Here is a 16669-nt window from a genome sequence, read left to right as displayed (position 1 = left end):
TTGGGTGATTTGGTGAGACTTCGCGTCAGAACAAGGAATGTGCACAAATTTTTGGCCGAGTGGAGTCGATAATGCTGAAAATGGAAACTGCTCATCGGAAACTTGGAAACTTATCAATACAGGGGGTCAATTCCGTCAATAGCCTCAGATGGTCAGTTCCGCAATAGCCCCCAAGCCTCCCTTATAAGCTCTCTCCAATAATTGCGTAATAAACCCCCGCTACTCATAACTACTTTCTATATCTTTTCAATTAAACGACACTATAAAATTTTTGTTTTCTGCATAATTTATGTGCAAAAATTTTAATAACCTAAATGTGCAAACTTCAAATGTATCTTACTTAAAACACCTATGTGATGATAATCAAAACGTATATACCTTTCCTTTATTCAATGAATTTATATAGTAATAATTGAATCACTAGGTCATTACAAATTTATTACTCCTTTGTTTTAATAGAAAACAATCATTTTTTCTCAACACAAAAGTAAGAAAAACAAGGTTAGGTGGGGGCCGTGGGGGCATTCATAAGACCACCCCCATAGGTGACTTTGTGATTGGGGGCAAGCATATAAGACAAACTAGAGAGAAATAAAAGTAAAATAAAAATAAAATAACCCAGCCCAACCCCCATTTTGTGATCTTGTCAGCATGCCCAACCTAAAGTGGAGGGCAAATGACACATGTCTATTTTCTATTGGGACAATGCATTATTGTTTTTGCTTTTTTTATTTACTATTAATTATTGATTTATACTACTTTATTTAATTATGTACATGTTTGAGAATGGTATACTATAAATATGAAATGTAAATATTTTAGATAATCAAATTTTGAATATTTTGAACATTGTGAATTTATGATATTTTTATTACTTTTAGTCATTAATTTAATTTATTTAATTATTATTTTTTTATCTTTATATATCATTTCAAAACTCATGTGAATTTTTCTTCCAAACATTCATGTGAGCCCCTCTTCTGAAAAATTCATGTGAACTACATTTGTCAAATCAATCACTTCTCCACAAACTCAAAAGCACAAGTTGTTTGCTCAACACCGAGAGTCTATTAGAAAAGATGTTGAGCGAGCATTTGTAGTCCTACAAGCACGTTTCGCATTTTTGCGAAGGTCGTGTCTTGTATGGGATAAGATTTTGATGGGAAAAATTATGATGGCTTGTATCATCATGCATAATATGATAGTAGAAGATGAACGTGATACATATCAAAATTATTAGGGGTGTCGAAACGTATCCGGACCCGATTTTGGCCGAAAAGTTAGTCCCGATACCCGTCCAGCAGTTAGTCGGGTATTGCCCGATACCCGAGTCGGGTATCCCGCACCCGACACCGCGGGTACCTGACCCGAAACATTTTTTTTTGAAATCTTCTTTTTTAAATATTGTTTGTATATTTTAGATGCTTTTTAAAAAATACTACTTGATGAATGTAATAGTCTCACTTGAAACTTTTTATTATTATTTAATTTTGTTGAGAATTGAGATCAAACCATGTAATCTTTGAAATATCTGCTTTAAATAATCGTATGAGCTGCACAAATATCACATGTAAAGTAAACATGTAATCCAAATTCAATTACAATGCCAAAAAAATCCAAACTCCAAATTACCATTCAAAAATCTAAATATGAAGAGCAAGTATTAAATATGTATCCGACCCGAAACATTTTTTTTTGGAAATATTCCTTTTTAAATATTATTTGTATATTTTAGATGCTTTTTTAAAAATACTACTTGATGAATGTAATAGTCTCACTTGAAACTTTTTATTATTATTTAATTTTGTTGAGAATTGAGATCAAGCCATGTAATCTTTGAAATATCTGCTTTAAATAATCGTATGAGCTGCATAAATACCACCTGTAAAGTAAATATGTAATCCAAATTCAATTACAATGCCAAAAAATCCAAACTCCAAATTACCATTCAAAAATCTAAATATGAAGAGCAAGTATTAAAATAAAAAATAAAGAATTATAAAATATCAATATATATATCGGGTATTTTAGGGACTATCGAGATACCCGATACCCGCAAAACCCAAAATTATTATACCCGACCCCACCCCGTCTCCCGATTCCGTCGGGTAACGGGTCGGGTTCGGGATTACCCGTTACCCGCTACCCGTTTCGACACCCCTAAAAATTATTATGATGCCACTGAGTTTATTCAAGATACGCATACAAGAGTACATGAAGAAAATGTTGAAGCCTTTTGCTATTCCACTCAACGGATCGGGAGCTTGTCATCATATATGACTAATCGAGCTCAACTCCGCAATAGAGAAGCTCATATTGCTCTTCGAGAAGATTTGATTGAGCACATTTGGATTAAATTTGACACAAACAATTAAATATGTACTAATGTTTATCTTGTTTAAGCTAGCTTTTTTTTCACTCTTCATTTGTATTTTGGTTTGTTTATTTCTATTATCGCCTTGTATGTTTTAATGAGTGTAATTTATTATTATATTGTGCTTTAATGATTTGAATATCTAATATTTTTTGTTTTAAATTTGAATCATAACTTTTTTATTACAATTTTAAGACATTATTTAAAATATCTAAATTAATTATAAATCAAAATATTAATATAAAATATATGAAAAAAAATATTTAATTGGGTTGGGTTGGGGTCACTGATGGAAGTAAAAAAGTTGATGGGGGTTGAATTGAGGAAGGGTTGTGTATGTAGAGGATAGAGAAATGAATATTTTATTAAAAGGTTGATTGAGGTTGAATTGAGTGAGTGTTATTGACATACACAACCCTTACTTTAATATTTTAAATTTATAATAAAATTTTGAGATTTCTTATCAGACTGATTAGGTATTTATTTCCTGTATAATTGAGACTTCCTTATAATAAAATATGACGTGATCAGCTCACAATCTACAAATCGTTACAATCAAAGAAATCACCACAATATCTATACAAAAGTGTATAACAATATACGTACAAAAGAGATTAGATCGACACGAAAACCATACATATTTAAGTACTTATACATAAAATACATTAATCAAAACAATTACAAGGGAAAAAACAACCTCAAAATATTGAGATAAAGTAGTTGAGAATTGAATAGGTCGAACGACCTTTCACATGATTTTGGATTGATAATACGGATCTTTTCCGGGTCAGAGCTCGGGTAACAAGTAATAATCCGATGGAACATCTGGTCTCGGAGATTGGGTTTGGGCTTAGTTAAAGACTTGGGCCAGAGAGCCCAAGACAATATATGTTAAAAAAAATATAATTGAGTCGGGGAAGAAAGAAGAAAAACAGTTTCCGACCAAAATTTCTGTTCCGGCGATCATGAAGATCCTAGTGGCCGTCAAACGGGTCGTGGACTACACCGTCAAAATCCGGGTCAAACCCGACAAGGTATGAGCTCAACGCCCCCCAAAATAGGATTAAAAAACGAAAGAAAATAAGCTCAATTTCAATTTTCCTTCTTGAATTTATGATTTGTTGTTGCAGAGAGGCGTGGAGACCTCGAACGTGAAGATGTCGATGAATCCATTCTGCGAGATAGCTTTAGAGGAGGCGCTCCGGATCAAGAAGTCGGGCCGGGCCTCGGAAGTCGTGGCCGTGAGCGTCGGCCCGGCCCAGTGCGCTGACACTCTCCGCACCGGGCTTGCGATGGGCGCAGACCGGGCCATCCACGTGGAATGCCCGGCAACGCTTTACCCCCTTTCTGTTGCTAAGATCTTCAAGGCGCTCGTCGATGCTGAAAACCCCGGCCTTCTCCTTCTCGGAAAACAGGTAAGTATTTTTTAAAAATAAAGTTGGATTTTAGGAAATTCTTTTGTTTCATTTTCTGGTTTTTACATTTGAGGTGAAGCTGTTTGTGATTTGTGCTAGTTATGTTTTCTGCTGTGTGATTGGAATTTTGGGATTGATGGATTTCTCATATACTTTACGGAGGATGTTTAGTCTTGAGGATTAGCATAGATAGATAAACATTGTATTGAGATTGACTAATTTATTATTTACTACGATGGATTGACACTTTTGGGATATTTTATGGCCTTGAATTGGGATATTGCTAATAAGTAAGATACAAATACTCAATACGTTTACTAGTAAACTGCCCGTGTTTAAATTGGGTAAAGTGTTCTTGGCATAGCTCTTCTCTAGGTATTGAGAGTGTTGCAAATGTGAGGTTTAGTTGGGTAGGGAAGCTAATGACTTGTATTCTGTTTTCACATTCGAAAGGCATAAGCTGGCAAGATTGCGTTCTTGTGTATAATTTGGTCTTGCTTGTGCTTGTGTTCTATCACAAAGTTATGTCGGGATTAAATATGTACTATTGTGTATTGTTCATGATATTGAATTTCACAACTCAATTCTGGACTATATCTCATGATTATTTTGTCTAACAAACCAAACAGCCACTAGGAGTATCACATTTGGATCATATGGTTGTTACTTGCTATCACATTTGGATCATATGGTTGTTACACACTTGTGTCCATTTGTGCGGAATGTAATCTGATGTGCTTGCTTCCCTTTTTCCTTTTCACTAGAAAAGAAAATGACGGTGTTGCTACAGTTTGCTTATAAAGGTGTGCTTTTACATTATCGCATAGCTAGTTCAAGGAGAAAAGATTTTTCCTATACTATTTAATGGACATTTCTGATATAAATGATCCCCTTGGACTTCATATTCATATGTTATCTCTTAGTTTGAGTTTTATCTATGCCTCGAAAGAAATGTATGCTTCTGTTTTGAAATGACTGCTTCTACTTGCTGACCTGAATTTCATGCTGTAGACCTATTTTTCTGTCGTTTTATGTTTTTTTAATGGTGTACGTTTCTTCCTCAGATTATTGTTTCTGATGTTCAGATATATGCAGGCCATTGATGATGATTGCAACCAAACTGGGCAAATGATTGCAGGGCTTCTTAAATGGCCTCAAGGAACCTTTGCTTCCAAGGTTAGCCTAACAGTTCTCCTTTTTCTATGAGATTATAGAATGACGAGATAGAATGATCACTATGTTTTCGTCTTAATGCAAATGCCTACGATACGGAGGAAGATGAGAACTACTTGCTTAGTCACCCAGTCAGTATTTAAAAAAACCATTATGATGCCTTGTTATATCCCATCTTTCTCTTTCTTTATGCGATTTCATCGAATATATTTTGTTATACTATCAAATAAAGCTTACCTCCTCTCGGACTATATGTATCTTGCTAGAGTATCTTCTTTTCATTGGCTTGAAGCAAACTTTGACACATAACTCGAATATTCAAATTTTTGTTCAATTCCATTAGGTTGTACTCGATGAAGGAAATAAAGTAGCAACCGTGGACAGAGAGGTTGATGGTGGTCTCGAGACCTTGAGCTTGGATTTACCTGCTGTAATCACGTAAAAATCTTCCCTTCTTACTTGTAATGATTCATTTTCTCGCGGTTCCTGTTCTGACCTGCATTCTTTATTGCAGCACTGACCTGAGGCTGAACCAACCAAGATATGCCACTCTTCCAAACATTATGAAGGCAAAGTCGAAGGTGATAAAGAAGCTCACTCTGCAGGATCTGAACATCGAGATCAGATCCGACTTGGAGGTTGTTCAAGTGACAGAACCTCCCAGAAGACAAGCCGGGGTAGTTCTTTCTTCTGTAGATGAACTCATCGATAGGTTAAAAAATGAAGCACGTGTTATATGATTCTGTGAAAATTATCTGCAAATACTGGAACTTCAAACATTTGTAGTTGATATGATTCTTATAGTTGATATAATCGTGAAGTTTTGATTTCTTCACAATTATTCCCTGACGAAAAAATGCAGTCACCTACATATAAAATGTCTATTTATGTTTTTCAGCTAACCGACGCGTTTATTTTTTTTTATTTTTTTTGTATGAATATACGATACTGTTAAACTCATTTGTAACCAAAAAATTTTGCTGAGGAAAATTGCGAACAAGTCTACAAACTTTTAGAATATTATTCCTAAATTTTTGAGGTGCAGATTGCAATGATTTACTTATTTATTTATTATTTTTACTGAGTTTAAACTTTTAAAGACTGATTTTTTATTTGTGGGACAGACTATTAAAAAAATTTCTGGTTTTCTAACAAATTTGTCAGTGGTTTTCTTATGCTAGCTTGCAGTTGTTCTTATAAATGTATTTTGGAATATTCTTCCTAAATTTTTGAGGTGTAGAATGCTCGTCGACGCCGGCGGGTACCAACCACCTCATTTTGATGTGGATGCATACGCTTGTCCCTCCGCCCTGAGGTATTCGCAGGAATTATCTCAAATTAGGGAGGATTATCCAGATGAACCCAATACGGAAGGAGGACGAAGCGGTGGAAGCTCCAGGGCATTCGACGTCGTGGATGAAGAGGAGGAGGCGACCGAGGAGGAAGAGTATGTAGGCCGTCATTCGTACAGCCGCAACGACACGATGACTCTGTACAACGCCTGGATCAGCGTCTCGTACGATCCCATCGTCGGGAATCAACAATCCCGGAAGTGCTTTTGGGAAAAGGTCACCGAGGCCTACAACGAGATTAAGCCGAAGGGGTCCCGCCGCCGCACATTGAAGATGCTCCGAAGTCATTTTGACTGAGTCGACAGAGAGGTCAAAAGATTCTGCGGCATCTACAAGAATGAAGCGGCTCATTACCAAAGCGGAGCCACTGGAACCGACATTCTGAGATCGGCTTTGCGAGTCTATTTCGACGACAACGTTAAAGAATTCAAACATGTCGATGTTTGGGAGGCCGTCAAAGACGTCGAAAGGTGGGCCGGCGGAGTCCAGTCCAGCACGGGCTCGACCTCGAAACGCTCGAAGCACACGGCGGTTGGCCAATACTCGTCTAGTGGGGGCGGTTCAGGCAGCGCCACACAAGAGGTTGCCTCGCAGGAGGTTGAGGGCACGACAGACGATACAGGAGGGTCCTCCCGTGGGCGCCGTCGGCCGCAAGGGACCAAGGCGGTGAATGCGGCTAGAGGGAGGAGGGGCCGAGACGAATCAAGCTAGGCGGGTTCCCAAGGGCCGCCCTCCTCCCTAATGTCCATGTACTTCACCGCCACGATGACGGACACTTCCCGGATGACGCCCGCCCAATATCAAGCCCATCATGCCGGCATTGTGCATCTGGCGGGACAACTTGGTATTCCGCCTCCATTCGGTGGTGCACCGCCACCGCCTTCGGGTGATGATTCGCCGGCGGAGTAATTTTTATAATTTCTATAAATTTGTATTTTAAATTATGTCTTTTTTTATTTATTCTGCCATGAATTTAATTATGTATATTTTTTTAAGATTTTAAGTTGTAATTTTATTTTATTTAATGAAGTGTGTTTTTATTAATTGAATTTGTTGGAAATAAAAAAAAATGAAATTGAATGAATAGTTAAAGGATGAGATGGTTAAGAGACGGATAAGAGATGAAGGGTTGCATGTGTTGTCTCTTAGTTAAGAGATGGAGTGAAAAGTACAGTGAGACCCATGAATAGTTAAGAGATGAGACGGATAAGAGATGATGTAGTTAAGAGATGGAGTGAAAAGTACAGTGGGACCCATGAATAGTTAAGAGATGATGGTTGCATGTGTTATCTCTTAGTTAAGAGATGGAGTGAAAAGTACAGTGAGACCCTGAATAGTTAAGAGATGAGACGGTTAAGAGACGGATAAAAGACAACGTTACGGCTGACACGAAGGAGTGAGCATTATTGGAAACAACAAGAATTCATATCAATTAATCGAATAAAAGAAACTGCGAATGGCATCGCATGTGAAAATCATTTCACCGCATTGTATTTTCAGGAATAAATACGGCGGCAGATATAGCAACTTCGTTGGTTACGGCTAAGCCAATAATTGACGCCGCCGTCCACGTGTCTCCCCCTCAGTGGGCAGCTTCCCACTACCCATCGAATCATATCTCGTGACTGCTTTTCACCCGCAAATTAATTGCCATCAATCCATTTTCCTTCAAAAGTTGAAATCGAAATCGAAACCGAAATCCCCAATTATTAATTTGACTCGCCTACACCAATTCTTTGCCCTAATCACACGTGAATGTGATGATGAATGGCTATGCACATCACGTGGATTCACTCGACGAGAATTGCTGGACCGAGTTAATCGATTACAGCTTCCTCTTGGACGACGCCGTCCCGGCCGCGGACCTTTATTTGAACCCTCAGCCACCGGCGCAAAAGTGAGTTTGTTTTGGATTATTTTTTCTATGACAGTAATTATTGGTTTGTGTGCTTGATTGGAATGTTTTGATTTTCGAATTGACTTTATGAATGATTTTCTGCGTCCCTGATCTATAGGGATGTGGTTTTGTAGATTTATGCCTATGTTTGGGATTGAAAGTTGGAGATAAGAAATCGTTTTGTAGATTTATTTCGTTATTAATAGGTTTTTCTGTGCAAATCGAGATTTAATCCAATGCAGCTATCGAAATATTCAGCAAAACTGAAAAAGACATATCTAGAGTATTTTTAAGCGGTTCTTACGGTTATAAATAGACAGAACAGGTTGAGATTTGAGCTCATGTCTAGATATTTTGCAAACATTGAGCTGCTTATAGTGTTCCAGGCGCTCATTTGTCGCTCAGCTGATAAGATTCAAGATTATAGTCATGGTAAAATAATCTGCGTAGTCTGTCCTTTGAATATTGCAACAATACATCCCAAGTTGCAGCTTACTTCACCTAACCATTGACTGATAATTTAGCAAAATTCCAAACTGTCCCTGTGATATCATGAGAAGAGCATCGATGTTGCACAATAGAAAAAGCAAGAGGATGAGATACTTGGGACTGGACAATCAAAGAATATCTGGATATGACTTGTGGTTATTCCTCCATTTCAAATATTTCTTTAATAAGGTAATCTTGAATCCAAAAGGCTCCACCTGTGCTGAAGTCAAGCTTATTGAGCTCGTGTTTGGAGCCTAAAGTTATTCTTAGGTGGTTTTAGGTTTCAGTCATGAAATTTTTAAGAGCCCAACTTGCATGCTGGTTGCTCTTAATCTTATAAACAAGGTGTGGTAGTGACTAGTGATGTATTAAAGTTATAACACAGTATCTTGGCTACTCTTTTGCTTACTAGTATTACACTGTTGCTAAATATATTACCTGCTGTAAATCTGTCACAATATTTGTCATTGATATGATCATTATTTTATTGAAGCGCTTGCGTGACGAATGATGTGTCGTTTAGTGGAACTACATCACATATCAGTGATTCTGTGGAAGAGCGAGAAAACCCAAAAAAGAGGTAATCTTTAATATAATCTGTGTATTTCTGTTGCTGGAAGAACTTATATAGCTTCTATAATGTTATTCAGCTGGATTCACGAAAGTACTAAAAATCGTGATATGGCAATTTTGAGTCATTTCTCACTCTACATGTACGGAGTTTGAATTTGCTACATGGAATCTTGCTGTCTTAAAGCTGCTCTTTGTTGTTCAAAAACCTGAAGCACGTCTATTACAGGCTAACATTTGTTTAATGGCTAGTTCCTTCAATGTATGAAATGGCTAGTCTTTGGCCTTCATATATTGTATCTACATAAGGTTTTCGCAAATGGACTTGCGAAAGGAAGTTTGGTTATGTTTTCATGTTCTTTTCCTATTGCAAATCTATTTTAACTTGTTCTGGATACATGCTTCATCACAATTTTTTCGAACAAAACCAACTAAACTCTTGGCCTTGTTGCACCCATTCTACAGGGGTCGCAGTCAACAATGTGGTGGAACAGGAAACAAAGCATGCCGTGAGAGAATGAGGAGAGAAAAATTGAACGACAGGTAGTATCTACTATTTCCCGAAAGAGAGTGGGAGATTGTGGTAGTGCATTACGTGAAGGACTAGATAGATTGTTTCAAATAAAGAACTGTTTTGGGCTTGGTGCAGGTTTACAGAGTTGTCTGCTACGCTAGAACCTGGGAGACCTGCAAAAACTGACAAACTGGCCATACTAGGTGATGCCATCAGAGTTCTAAACCAGCTAAAAACTGAATCGGAGGAGTATAAAGAGATGAACGAGAAGCTTTTAGAAGAGATAAAAACTTTGAAGGTCAGACATTACCTAACCACCTCAAATTGCCATGTTTTTTGAGGTTAGTAGAAATCCCTTTACAGCTCTATAACTCTGTCATATCTAAAACAGGCTGAGAAAAATGAACTTCGTGAAGAGAAGTTGGTGCTCAAGACAGATAAAGAGAGGATGGAGCAGCAACTGAAAAGCATGGCTGTTCCTCCTACTGGTTTCATGCATGCACATCCACAGGTATACCCTGCTGCCTCAAACAAGATGCCGATGTACCCTGGCTACAGTCTTGTACCAATGTGGCAGTACCTACCTCCGTCTGCACGTGACACATCTCAAGATCATGAGCTCAGGCCACCTGCTGCTTGATTTTGTGTGCGATGACGCTCCTTATAAGCTTTGATCATGCAGTTGAGAATTGTTCTGCCTGACATGCTTGTAAATACAAAGTCAGAAATGCTCGCTAGTTGATTTTGTATTGGTTTTAGATCTTTTGCTTCTAATGCTGTTTTGAACAAATTTTGAGTACTAAATAAATTGAAAGATTTCTAATTTCTTTTTGACGAAAACGGGTTCTTACATTTTGCGCTTGCGTTTCAGTTTCATCTCTTTCCTGCATTTATATATGATGCCTTAGAGCAATTTTCTATTTTCTGTGATTAGATTTATGCGGTAAGATAATGAAATGATTTACAAATTGAACTTTTTGAAGAATTATTAACTTTGTTGTAGTAATAAATTTTGTGCACAACCAAAATTATTTTATCTGATATTCATAGATGCGGCGCCGCCACTACAGATCGCATCAATGCTCACATCCTTTATTTTGCTTCGACCCTATTTGTGTGTGAAAGAATTGAAATTTTTTTGTGCATAATTCTAAACCAATAAACAAAGATTTGTAGAAAAATCCATGTAGTGATCCATATGAAGCCAGCGGAGTCAACCATTAATCCATTAAAATAATAAGTGTGCAGCTGCTTTCCACAAAAATCCTACTTTCGCTGGAAAAAATGGTAGTTTCAAGCAGCATGGATGCACAATCCGATCGGAAGAGCGAGTTGCAGGCCTTCGACGACACGAAAGCCGGCGTGAAAGGACTAGTCGACGCCGGGATCACCAAGCTGCCCACAATCTTCCTCCATCCACCGCAAAATTTGAAGGATATCGGGACCACGACCGGAACTCACTTCGATTTTCCGGTCATAGATCTCGAGAGCTTCAACAAGGATCCGAGCATACGCCGCAAAGTCTTGGACGGGATTCGAGAAGCGGCGGAGACGTGGGGTTTCTTCCAAGTTGTGAATCATGGGATTCCGGTAGCAATTTTGGATGATATGTTGGACGGGGTTCGTGGATTCATGGAGCAGGATTCGGATATCAAGAAGCAATATTACACTAGAGACTCAACTAAAAAGTTTCGGTTGGAGAGACTCTTTTTACTGTGTTCTTGCTCCTAATCCTCCACAGCCTCAACAGCTGCCTCAAGTTTGCAGGTCTATAACATTCTAGAAGCTTCCTTTGTCAATTCTTGATTATGTGATTATTCTTCTATAGTTAGAGTAGTGTTGTAGATGGAGTTGGATTGAATTGATTAGATTGGAAGAATTTAGAACTTGTGATGAAAGATTGGATGACTGTGTGTTTAGGGAATCTTTTTTGTTGTGTTCAGATGTGTTCTTGATCCTAATAGTTTGCAGTTCCATAACAATCTAGGAGCTTCCTGAGTTCTTGATTATTTGGTTATTCTTCTTTAGGTAGAGTAGTGCTGTAGATAATGTTGGATTGAATTGATTAAAGTGGAAAAATTTAGACCTTGTGATGAAGATTGGATGATTGTGTGTTTAAGGAGTCTTTGTATTGTGTTCAGTTGTGTTCTTGCTTCCTAATACTCCACTGCCTCACCAACTACCTTAAATTTGCAAGTCTATGAAAATCTAGAATCTTCCTTTGTCAATTCTTGATTATTTGATTATAGATGGTGTTCAATTGAATTGATTAAAGTGGAATTTAGGGCTTGTGATGAAGATTGGTGGATGATTGTGTGTTTTAGGGAAATCATGATGGAATACTCTAAGCAAGTGATGGGATTAGGGAGGAGTTTGTTTGAGTTGCTGTCTGAAGGTCTTGGACTCGGCACAAATCATCTCCTAGAAATGGAATGTGCACACTCACTTTTCATGGTCTCCCATTACTACCCCTCGTGCCCAGAGCCTGAGCTCACATTGGGCGCGACGAGACACTCAGACAACGACTTCGCAACCGTGCTTCTGCAGGACAACCTCGGAAGGCTCCAAGTGATGCATCAGAACCAGTGGGTGGATGTTCCTCCTCTCCGAGGCGCCTTAGTCGTCAACATTGGAGATCTTCTTCAAGTAAGCATCTGTAACGTACTCCAGTACTGTCTCATGTTGATTGTGTAAAACATCTAGTATGAGGTTATAGACCAAATGGATCCTCCCTCTGGATAGATTAGTCTTTTGAAAAGAGTTTTCGTGTTTGGTCTGTAACACATCTATAATATCAATCTTGCAGCTGGTAACGAACGATAAGTACAAAAGCGTGGAGCACAGGGTGGTGTCGAGCAAGGCCGGCTCTAGGATATCAGTTGCCAGCTTCTTTGGGAGGGATTCGGGACCAAGCTCGATCGTTCATGCCCCAATCAAGGAGCTCTTGTCGGAGACAAACCCTCCCAAGTACCGCACCACCACGTCGGAAGAGTATAGTGACTACTTCTGCAAGAAGGGCCTTGATGGCACTTCTGCTTTGCTTCACTTCCAACTCAAAGGTTAGCCTTTGGAGTTGAAATGTAACACAGCCTTCATCTATAGCTTCATTTCTCCTATCTTTGTAACCAACATTTGTAATAACTTAAACTACCTTGAATTATCAATATATATATATAAGCATTGATAGTTTAGGTTCAAAGTTGTAAAGACAGCCACAGACAGTTACAACATAGTAATAGTAGGAGAGATTATTTGGATGAAATCAAAGGGCTAATTGAGCTTGAAATAGGACAACAATGGGGTATTAGCCTCCATTCCCTTTGCATATCTACAAGCAATAATCTCCTCCCCTTTGGCCGCCCTATAAACAGGTGGATTCTCTTCGGACAGCAGCTCCTTGATCGGACCATAAACCTTCGAGCCGTTGCTCTCCTCTACATGCATACGAAACACAAGCGCAACTGAAACCCGCGGACCAATGCTCCTCGCCAGCGCCCTGTGGTACACACTTTTAAACGCACCGTTACTGATTAGCTGCAACACACAAGCACTAATCGTTAAGGGCATCCACAACAGAGTGCAGTGCATTGAAAAGCACTTACACTATTCACGTGCTTATCTACTTACGTAACGTACCTCCATGAGATCACCGACATTAACCAGAAGAGTTCCTGGAGAAGGCGGGACATCAACCCAGCAATGGTTGTGGAGAATCTGTAGTCCACCGATATCGTCCTGCAGTAGAAGAGTGAGGAAGCCACTGTCTGTGTGGCTGCTGAACCCGAGCGCCATGTCCGGCTCGGGACAGGCCGGGTAATAGTTGCACCCCACAAACTGCGCCTCTGCGCAATCCATGTCGATAAGGTGATTCCGGTCCAGCCCGAGAGCTTCGGACAGCAGCTCGAACAGAAGGATTCCGACGTTTTTTGCTTGCTTCGAGTATTCCAGCATTGCATCTCTGCCAAATCCAGATGAACACATATCAAACCAAGCTTTATACACTACAATTTGAAAAGTATATTAAAAAAATATATTAGAATTTTAAGTAGTCAAATTAGTCCATCTCATGAACAAAGATTGCACAAAATACACACATGACACATATGGTAGACACAGAGAAAATAAACACAACACCTACACTCAAACAGAAATTCAAAATATATACTACTAGTATAAAATTTAATTTAGAGTTACATGGTTCTCTTCTAATGCTTATAACACCATAATTCAAAACTAAGACTAAATCTACACTATTGGATTTTAAAATAAGTGGATGAGATTAAAGCTCACAAATTTCAATAAATAGTAGACAAAATATCAACAAAAGGATAATATCGTCATTATGTTATCATATGATCATTTTCGTGGGTTTTTTTTATATCAACATAATGTATTACAAATATCAATAATATGACATGAGAATATCAACACAATTACAAGAAAATATCAACACAGTTTTATTGATATTTTACCTACACTATATTGAGATTTTGCATACACTATATTGAATTTGTTGATAAAATCTGCTTATCAACATATATGAAAATTGAAATATAATTTATCAAATTGCATCACCCGAACATCGTCGGAACATATGCAATTGAGATCTCATTGGAATCTTTATAAAATTATCTTTAATTTGATATATTTTTTGCCAAAAAATAATTTAAATCGAGAGAGTTACATAAATTTAAAGTTTTGAGATGATTTTGATGAGAGAGAATTGACAATAATACCCTTTATATTTATTTATTTTTTTTAATTTAAAATATAATCCATGTGGCATTGTTTCAACCACTAGATCTCCTAATCTAATGGCTAAGATTTGATCTTAATTTGTGATTGTTAATTAGTTAGCACTTGATCACTCCCCAACATTATACTCCTACATAAATGAAAATTAAAAATATATTTAATTAAAAATCAATATTAAATTTTGGTTCATTTTTTGACTTATAAATTATTGTCTTTATACTAATAAAGAAATTGAAATTCAATTAGAATAATAAGTTCATATCCAATTCCATAAAATTACAATAAACGCAATTCGAACTCTACCAAAGGGATAATGTGAAACTTCGAGTTGTCAATTATATCATATTTGAGAATGGTAAACCAATTCGAGAAATTTCTAACACAATATTTATTAAATTTGAAAAAAGAGTTAGAAGAAGCGATTTAATCTTCTTGACATGATTTCTCAAATATACATCTTGCTCGGAAAAGAATCAAGAGAAAAAGAAAGAATCGGAATGAATTTATAGATTTGTACTGTAGTTAATAAATACCTGCAGAGTTGAGGCAATTCATGTGGATGGGGTGGATTAGGAGCCATGACCAAATATAGAGTATCCCTCCAGTTAGCATAAGGCACTCTAAACAAATCAAAATTGCTATTAAACCCCACTTTCCTCTTTATATCTCGTGTGTAATACTGCTTCTTCTCCTCACCATCCATCTCAAAAAACTCCTTCACAACCTCCATCACTTTGTTCATCAAATCTGCCGGAATCCCGTGATTCAGAATCTTGAAAAACCCCCATTCCCGGCACGCAGATCTGACTTGATCGATGACTCCTCTGCGGTCCTTCTCCAAGCAGCCCAAGTCGACTACCGGGACACTGGCGTCGGAAGTTGTCTTCTCTTCCTTCATGTATTGCTCGTGGACGAATATTCGAGGAATCTTTGTGGCCCCGGCTTCCACGAGCCCCTTCACGCCGGCTTTCGTGTCATCGAACGCTTGTAGTTCGCTGATTCTGTCGTAGTCAGACATCTTGGCAGCTAAGATGATCTCTTTCAGTTGATTGCAAAGTATGAGGTTGTGTAATGATAGTATTTCATCAACTTATCTTATATTCCATCACTCTTTTGTCCTTTTTCCAAAAATGGAGTAAGTATTTTATATTGATATGCCTCCCTCTTAAGGTAAGGTGATGCTCTCAAACATATCGGCCTACCACAGCTCAATTACATGCTGAATTTTAAAAAATAATTAAAATTACATGAAATTGATTAACTATAATAAACTTAATACAGTAAACCAGCATTATAATCCGAATGAAAGATATGATACCAGATTGATCAGGTATAAAAGTGGTCAAATTATTCGAAGAAAAGAAGAAAGTGTCCAAATTGATCAGATATAAAATTGTCCAAATTGATCAGATATTAGCACTAGAATGATTCCTTTAATAAAACAAAAAACTTGAATATGGTAGTACTAGTATTTTTTTTGCTTGAAAAGAAGAAGAAGCACTTTAGGTGTCTCAATTTAAGTTCAACACAAATTTTAAGAAATGTCAAGAAAAGTTAGTGAAAAAGGATAGTGGAACACGATTTCATTTTTATATACTATTAGTAGTTTTATACTATAAAATGTGAGCAGAATAAAGTTAATGAAATGTGGGACTTATTGCCATTTATGAAATATTCTAACTAGGACTTCTAAATGGGACGGATTAAAATGAAAAACCTATACTTATAAAGTGGAACGAAGGGAATATAATGGAGTATAAGATTTGAAGAACACATCAATAATAATTAATGCCCGCATCTACCGCTGTTTGAGTCTTAGAACTAGAGAACACAACAAAATCAATGTTTTAAAATCAGACTAATAAACGAACTACCAAAGCTATCAAATGGTAAAATCGGTTGGACATTGATCAGATTGAAATATTATAAATATATATAACTGAATAAAAATTTAGTGAATTGCTATGAAATCTTAATATAATAAGTAAATTCCAATAAAATTATGAAAAGAAGAAACACTAGTGCCAATCTTTCTTTATCATATAAATATACTACCTAATAAATATGCCCGGATCCACCACTGCATAGTTCTAGATAACTCGAGTTCACTGTTAGATTCTACACTAATTT

General features: G+C 37.4%; 3 protein-coding genes and 1 pseudogene across 4 annotated transcripts; 3 read left to right on the top strand and 1 right to left on the bottom strand.

Annotated features, from left to right (window-relative positions):
• Positions 1 to 3185: 3185 nt before the first annotated feature.
• LOC121802471 (electron transfer flavoprotein subunit beta, mitochondrial-like) lies at positions 3186 to 5864 on the top strand. Its single transcript, XM_042202148.1, has 5 exons — positions 3186 to 3408; positions 3505 to 3789; positions 4885 to 4965; positions 5306 to 5400; positions 5477 to 5864. The coding sequence occupies exons 1-5, from the start codon at positions 3340 to 3342 to the stop codon at positions 5700 to 5702; spliced, it is 756 nt and encodes a 251-aa protein (XP_042058082.1). The 5' UTR covers positions 3186 to 3339; the 3' UTR covers positions 5703 to 5864.
• Positions 5865 to 7853: 1989 nt separating this feature from the next.
• LOC121804132 (transcription factor bHLH104-like) lies at positions 7854 to 10607 on the top strand. The gene is made up of 5 exons (XM_042203673.1): positions 7854 to 8211; positions 9194 to 9280; positions 9736 to 9813; positions 9920 to 10082; positions 10176 to 10607. The coding sequence occupies exons 1-5, from the start codon at positions 8075 to 8077 to the stop codon at positions 10422 to 10424; spliced, it is 714 nt and encodes a 237-aa protein (XP_042059607.1). The 5' UTR covers positions 7854 to 8074; the 3' UTR covers positions 10425 to 10607.
• Positions 10608 to 10739: 132 nt separating this feature from the next.
• On the top strand, positions 10740 to 12975 carry LOC121804131 (annotated as a pseudogene).
• On the bottom strand, positions 12933 to 16404 carry LOC121804130 (1-aminocyclopropane-1-carboxylate oxidase homolog). Of its 2 annotated transcripts, none has more exons than XM_042203671.1 (3): positions 15073 to 16404; positions 13421 to 13742; positions 12933 to 13280 (listed from the first exon to the last, which is right to left on the bottom strand). In XM_042203671.1, the coding sequence occupies exons 1-3, from the start codon at positions 15555 to 15557 to the stop codon at positions 13146 to 13148; spliced, it is 942 nt and encodes a 313-aa protein (XP_042059605.1). In that variant the 5' UTR covers positions 15558 to 16404; the 3' UTR covers positions 12933 to 13145. The 2 variants fall into 2 exon arrangements, with proteins under 2 accessions (XP_042059605.1, XP_042059604.1); XM_042203670.1 differs by having other exon boundaries at positions 12933 to 13318; positions 15073 to 16396.
• Between the last annotated feature and the right edge of the window lie 265 nt (positions 16405 to 16669).

This window comes from Salvia splendens, chromosome 5, assembly GCF_004379255.2.
Source record: "Salvia splendens isolate huo1 chromosome 5, SspV2, whole genome shotgun sequence".
Lineage (NCBI taxonomy): Eukaryota > Viridiplantae > Streptophyta > Magnoliopsida > Lamiales > Lamiaceae > Salvia > Salvia splendens.
Note: the sequence above shows the minus strand (reverse complement) of the source record. Positions and strands in the feature narration are given on the sequence as shown.

What these genes read in the sequence shown, in the direction of transcription:
- LOC121802471 (XM_042202148.1), top strand. Translation starts at nt 3,340, where the DNA reads ATGAAGATCCTAGTGGCCGTCAAACGGGTCGTGGACTACACCGTCAAA. An exon ending in TCCGGGTCAAACCCGACAAG is followed by an intron (nt 3,409 to 3,504) that starts GTATGAGCTCAA and finishes TTGTTGTTGCAG; the next exon opens with AGAGGCGTGGAGACCTCGAA. An exon ending in GATTTACCTGCTGTAATCAC is followed by an intron (nt 5,401 to 5,476) that starts GTAAAAATCTTC and finishes TCTTTATTGCAG; the next exon opens with CACTGACCTGAGGCTGAACC.
- LOC121804130 (XM_042203670.1), bottom strand. Translation starts at nt 15,557, where the DNA reads ATGTCTGACTACGACAGAATCAGCGAACTACAAGCGTTCGATGACACG. An exon ending in GAATTGCCTCAACTCTGCAG is followed by an intron (nt 13,743 to 15,072) that starts GTATTTATTAAC and finishes TGGATTTGGCAG; the next exon opens with AGATGCAATGCTGGAATACT. An exon ending in ATGTCGGTGATCTCATGGAG is followed by an intron (nt 13,319 to 13,420) that starts GTACGTTACGTA and finishes TGTGTGTTGCAG; the next exon opens with CTAATCAGTAACGGTGCGTT.
- LOC121804132 (XM_042203673.1), top strand. Translation starts at nt 8,075, where the DNA reads ATGATGAATGGCTATGCACATCACGTGGATTCACTCGACGAGAATTGC. An exon ending in CCTCAGCCACCGGCGCAAAA is followed by an intron (nt 8,212 to 9,193) that starts GTGAGTTTGTTT and finishes ATTTTATTGAAG; the next exon opens with CGCTTGCGTGACGAATGATG. An exon ending in AGAGAAAAATTGAACGACAG is followed by an intron (nt 9,814 to 9,919) that starts GTAGTATCTACT and finishes GGCTTGGTGCAG; the next exon opens with GTTTACAGAGTTGTCTGCTA.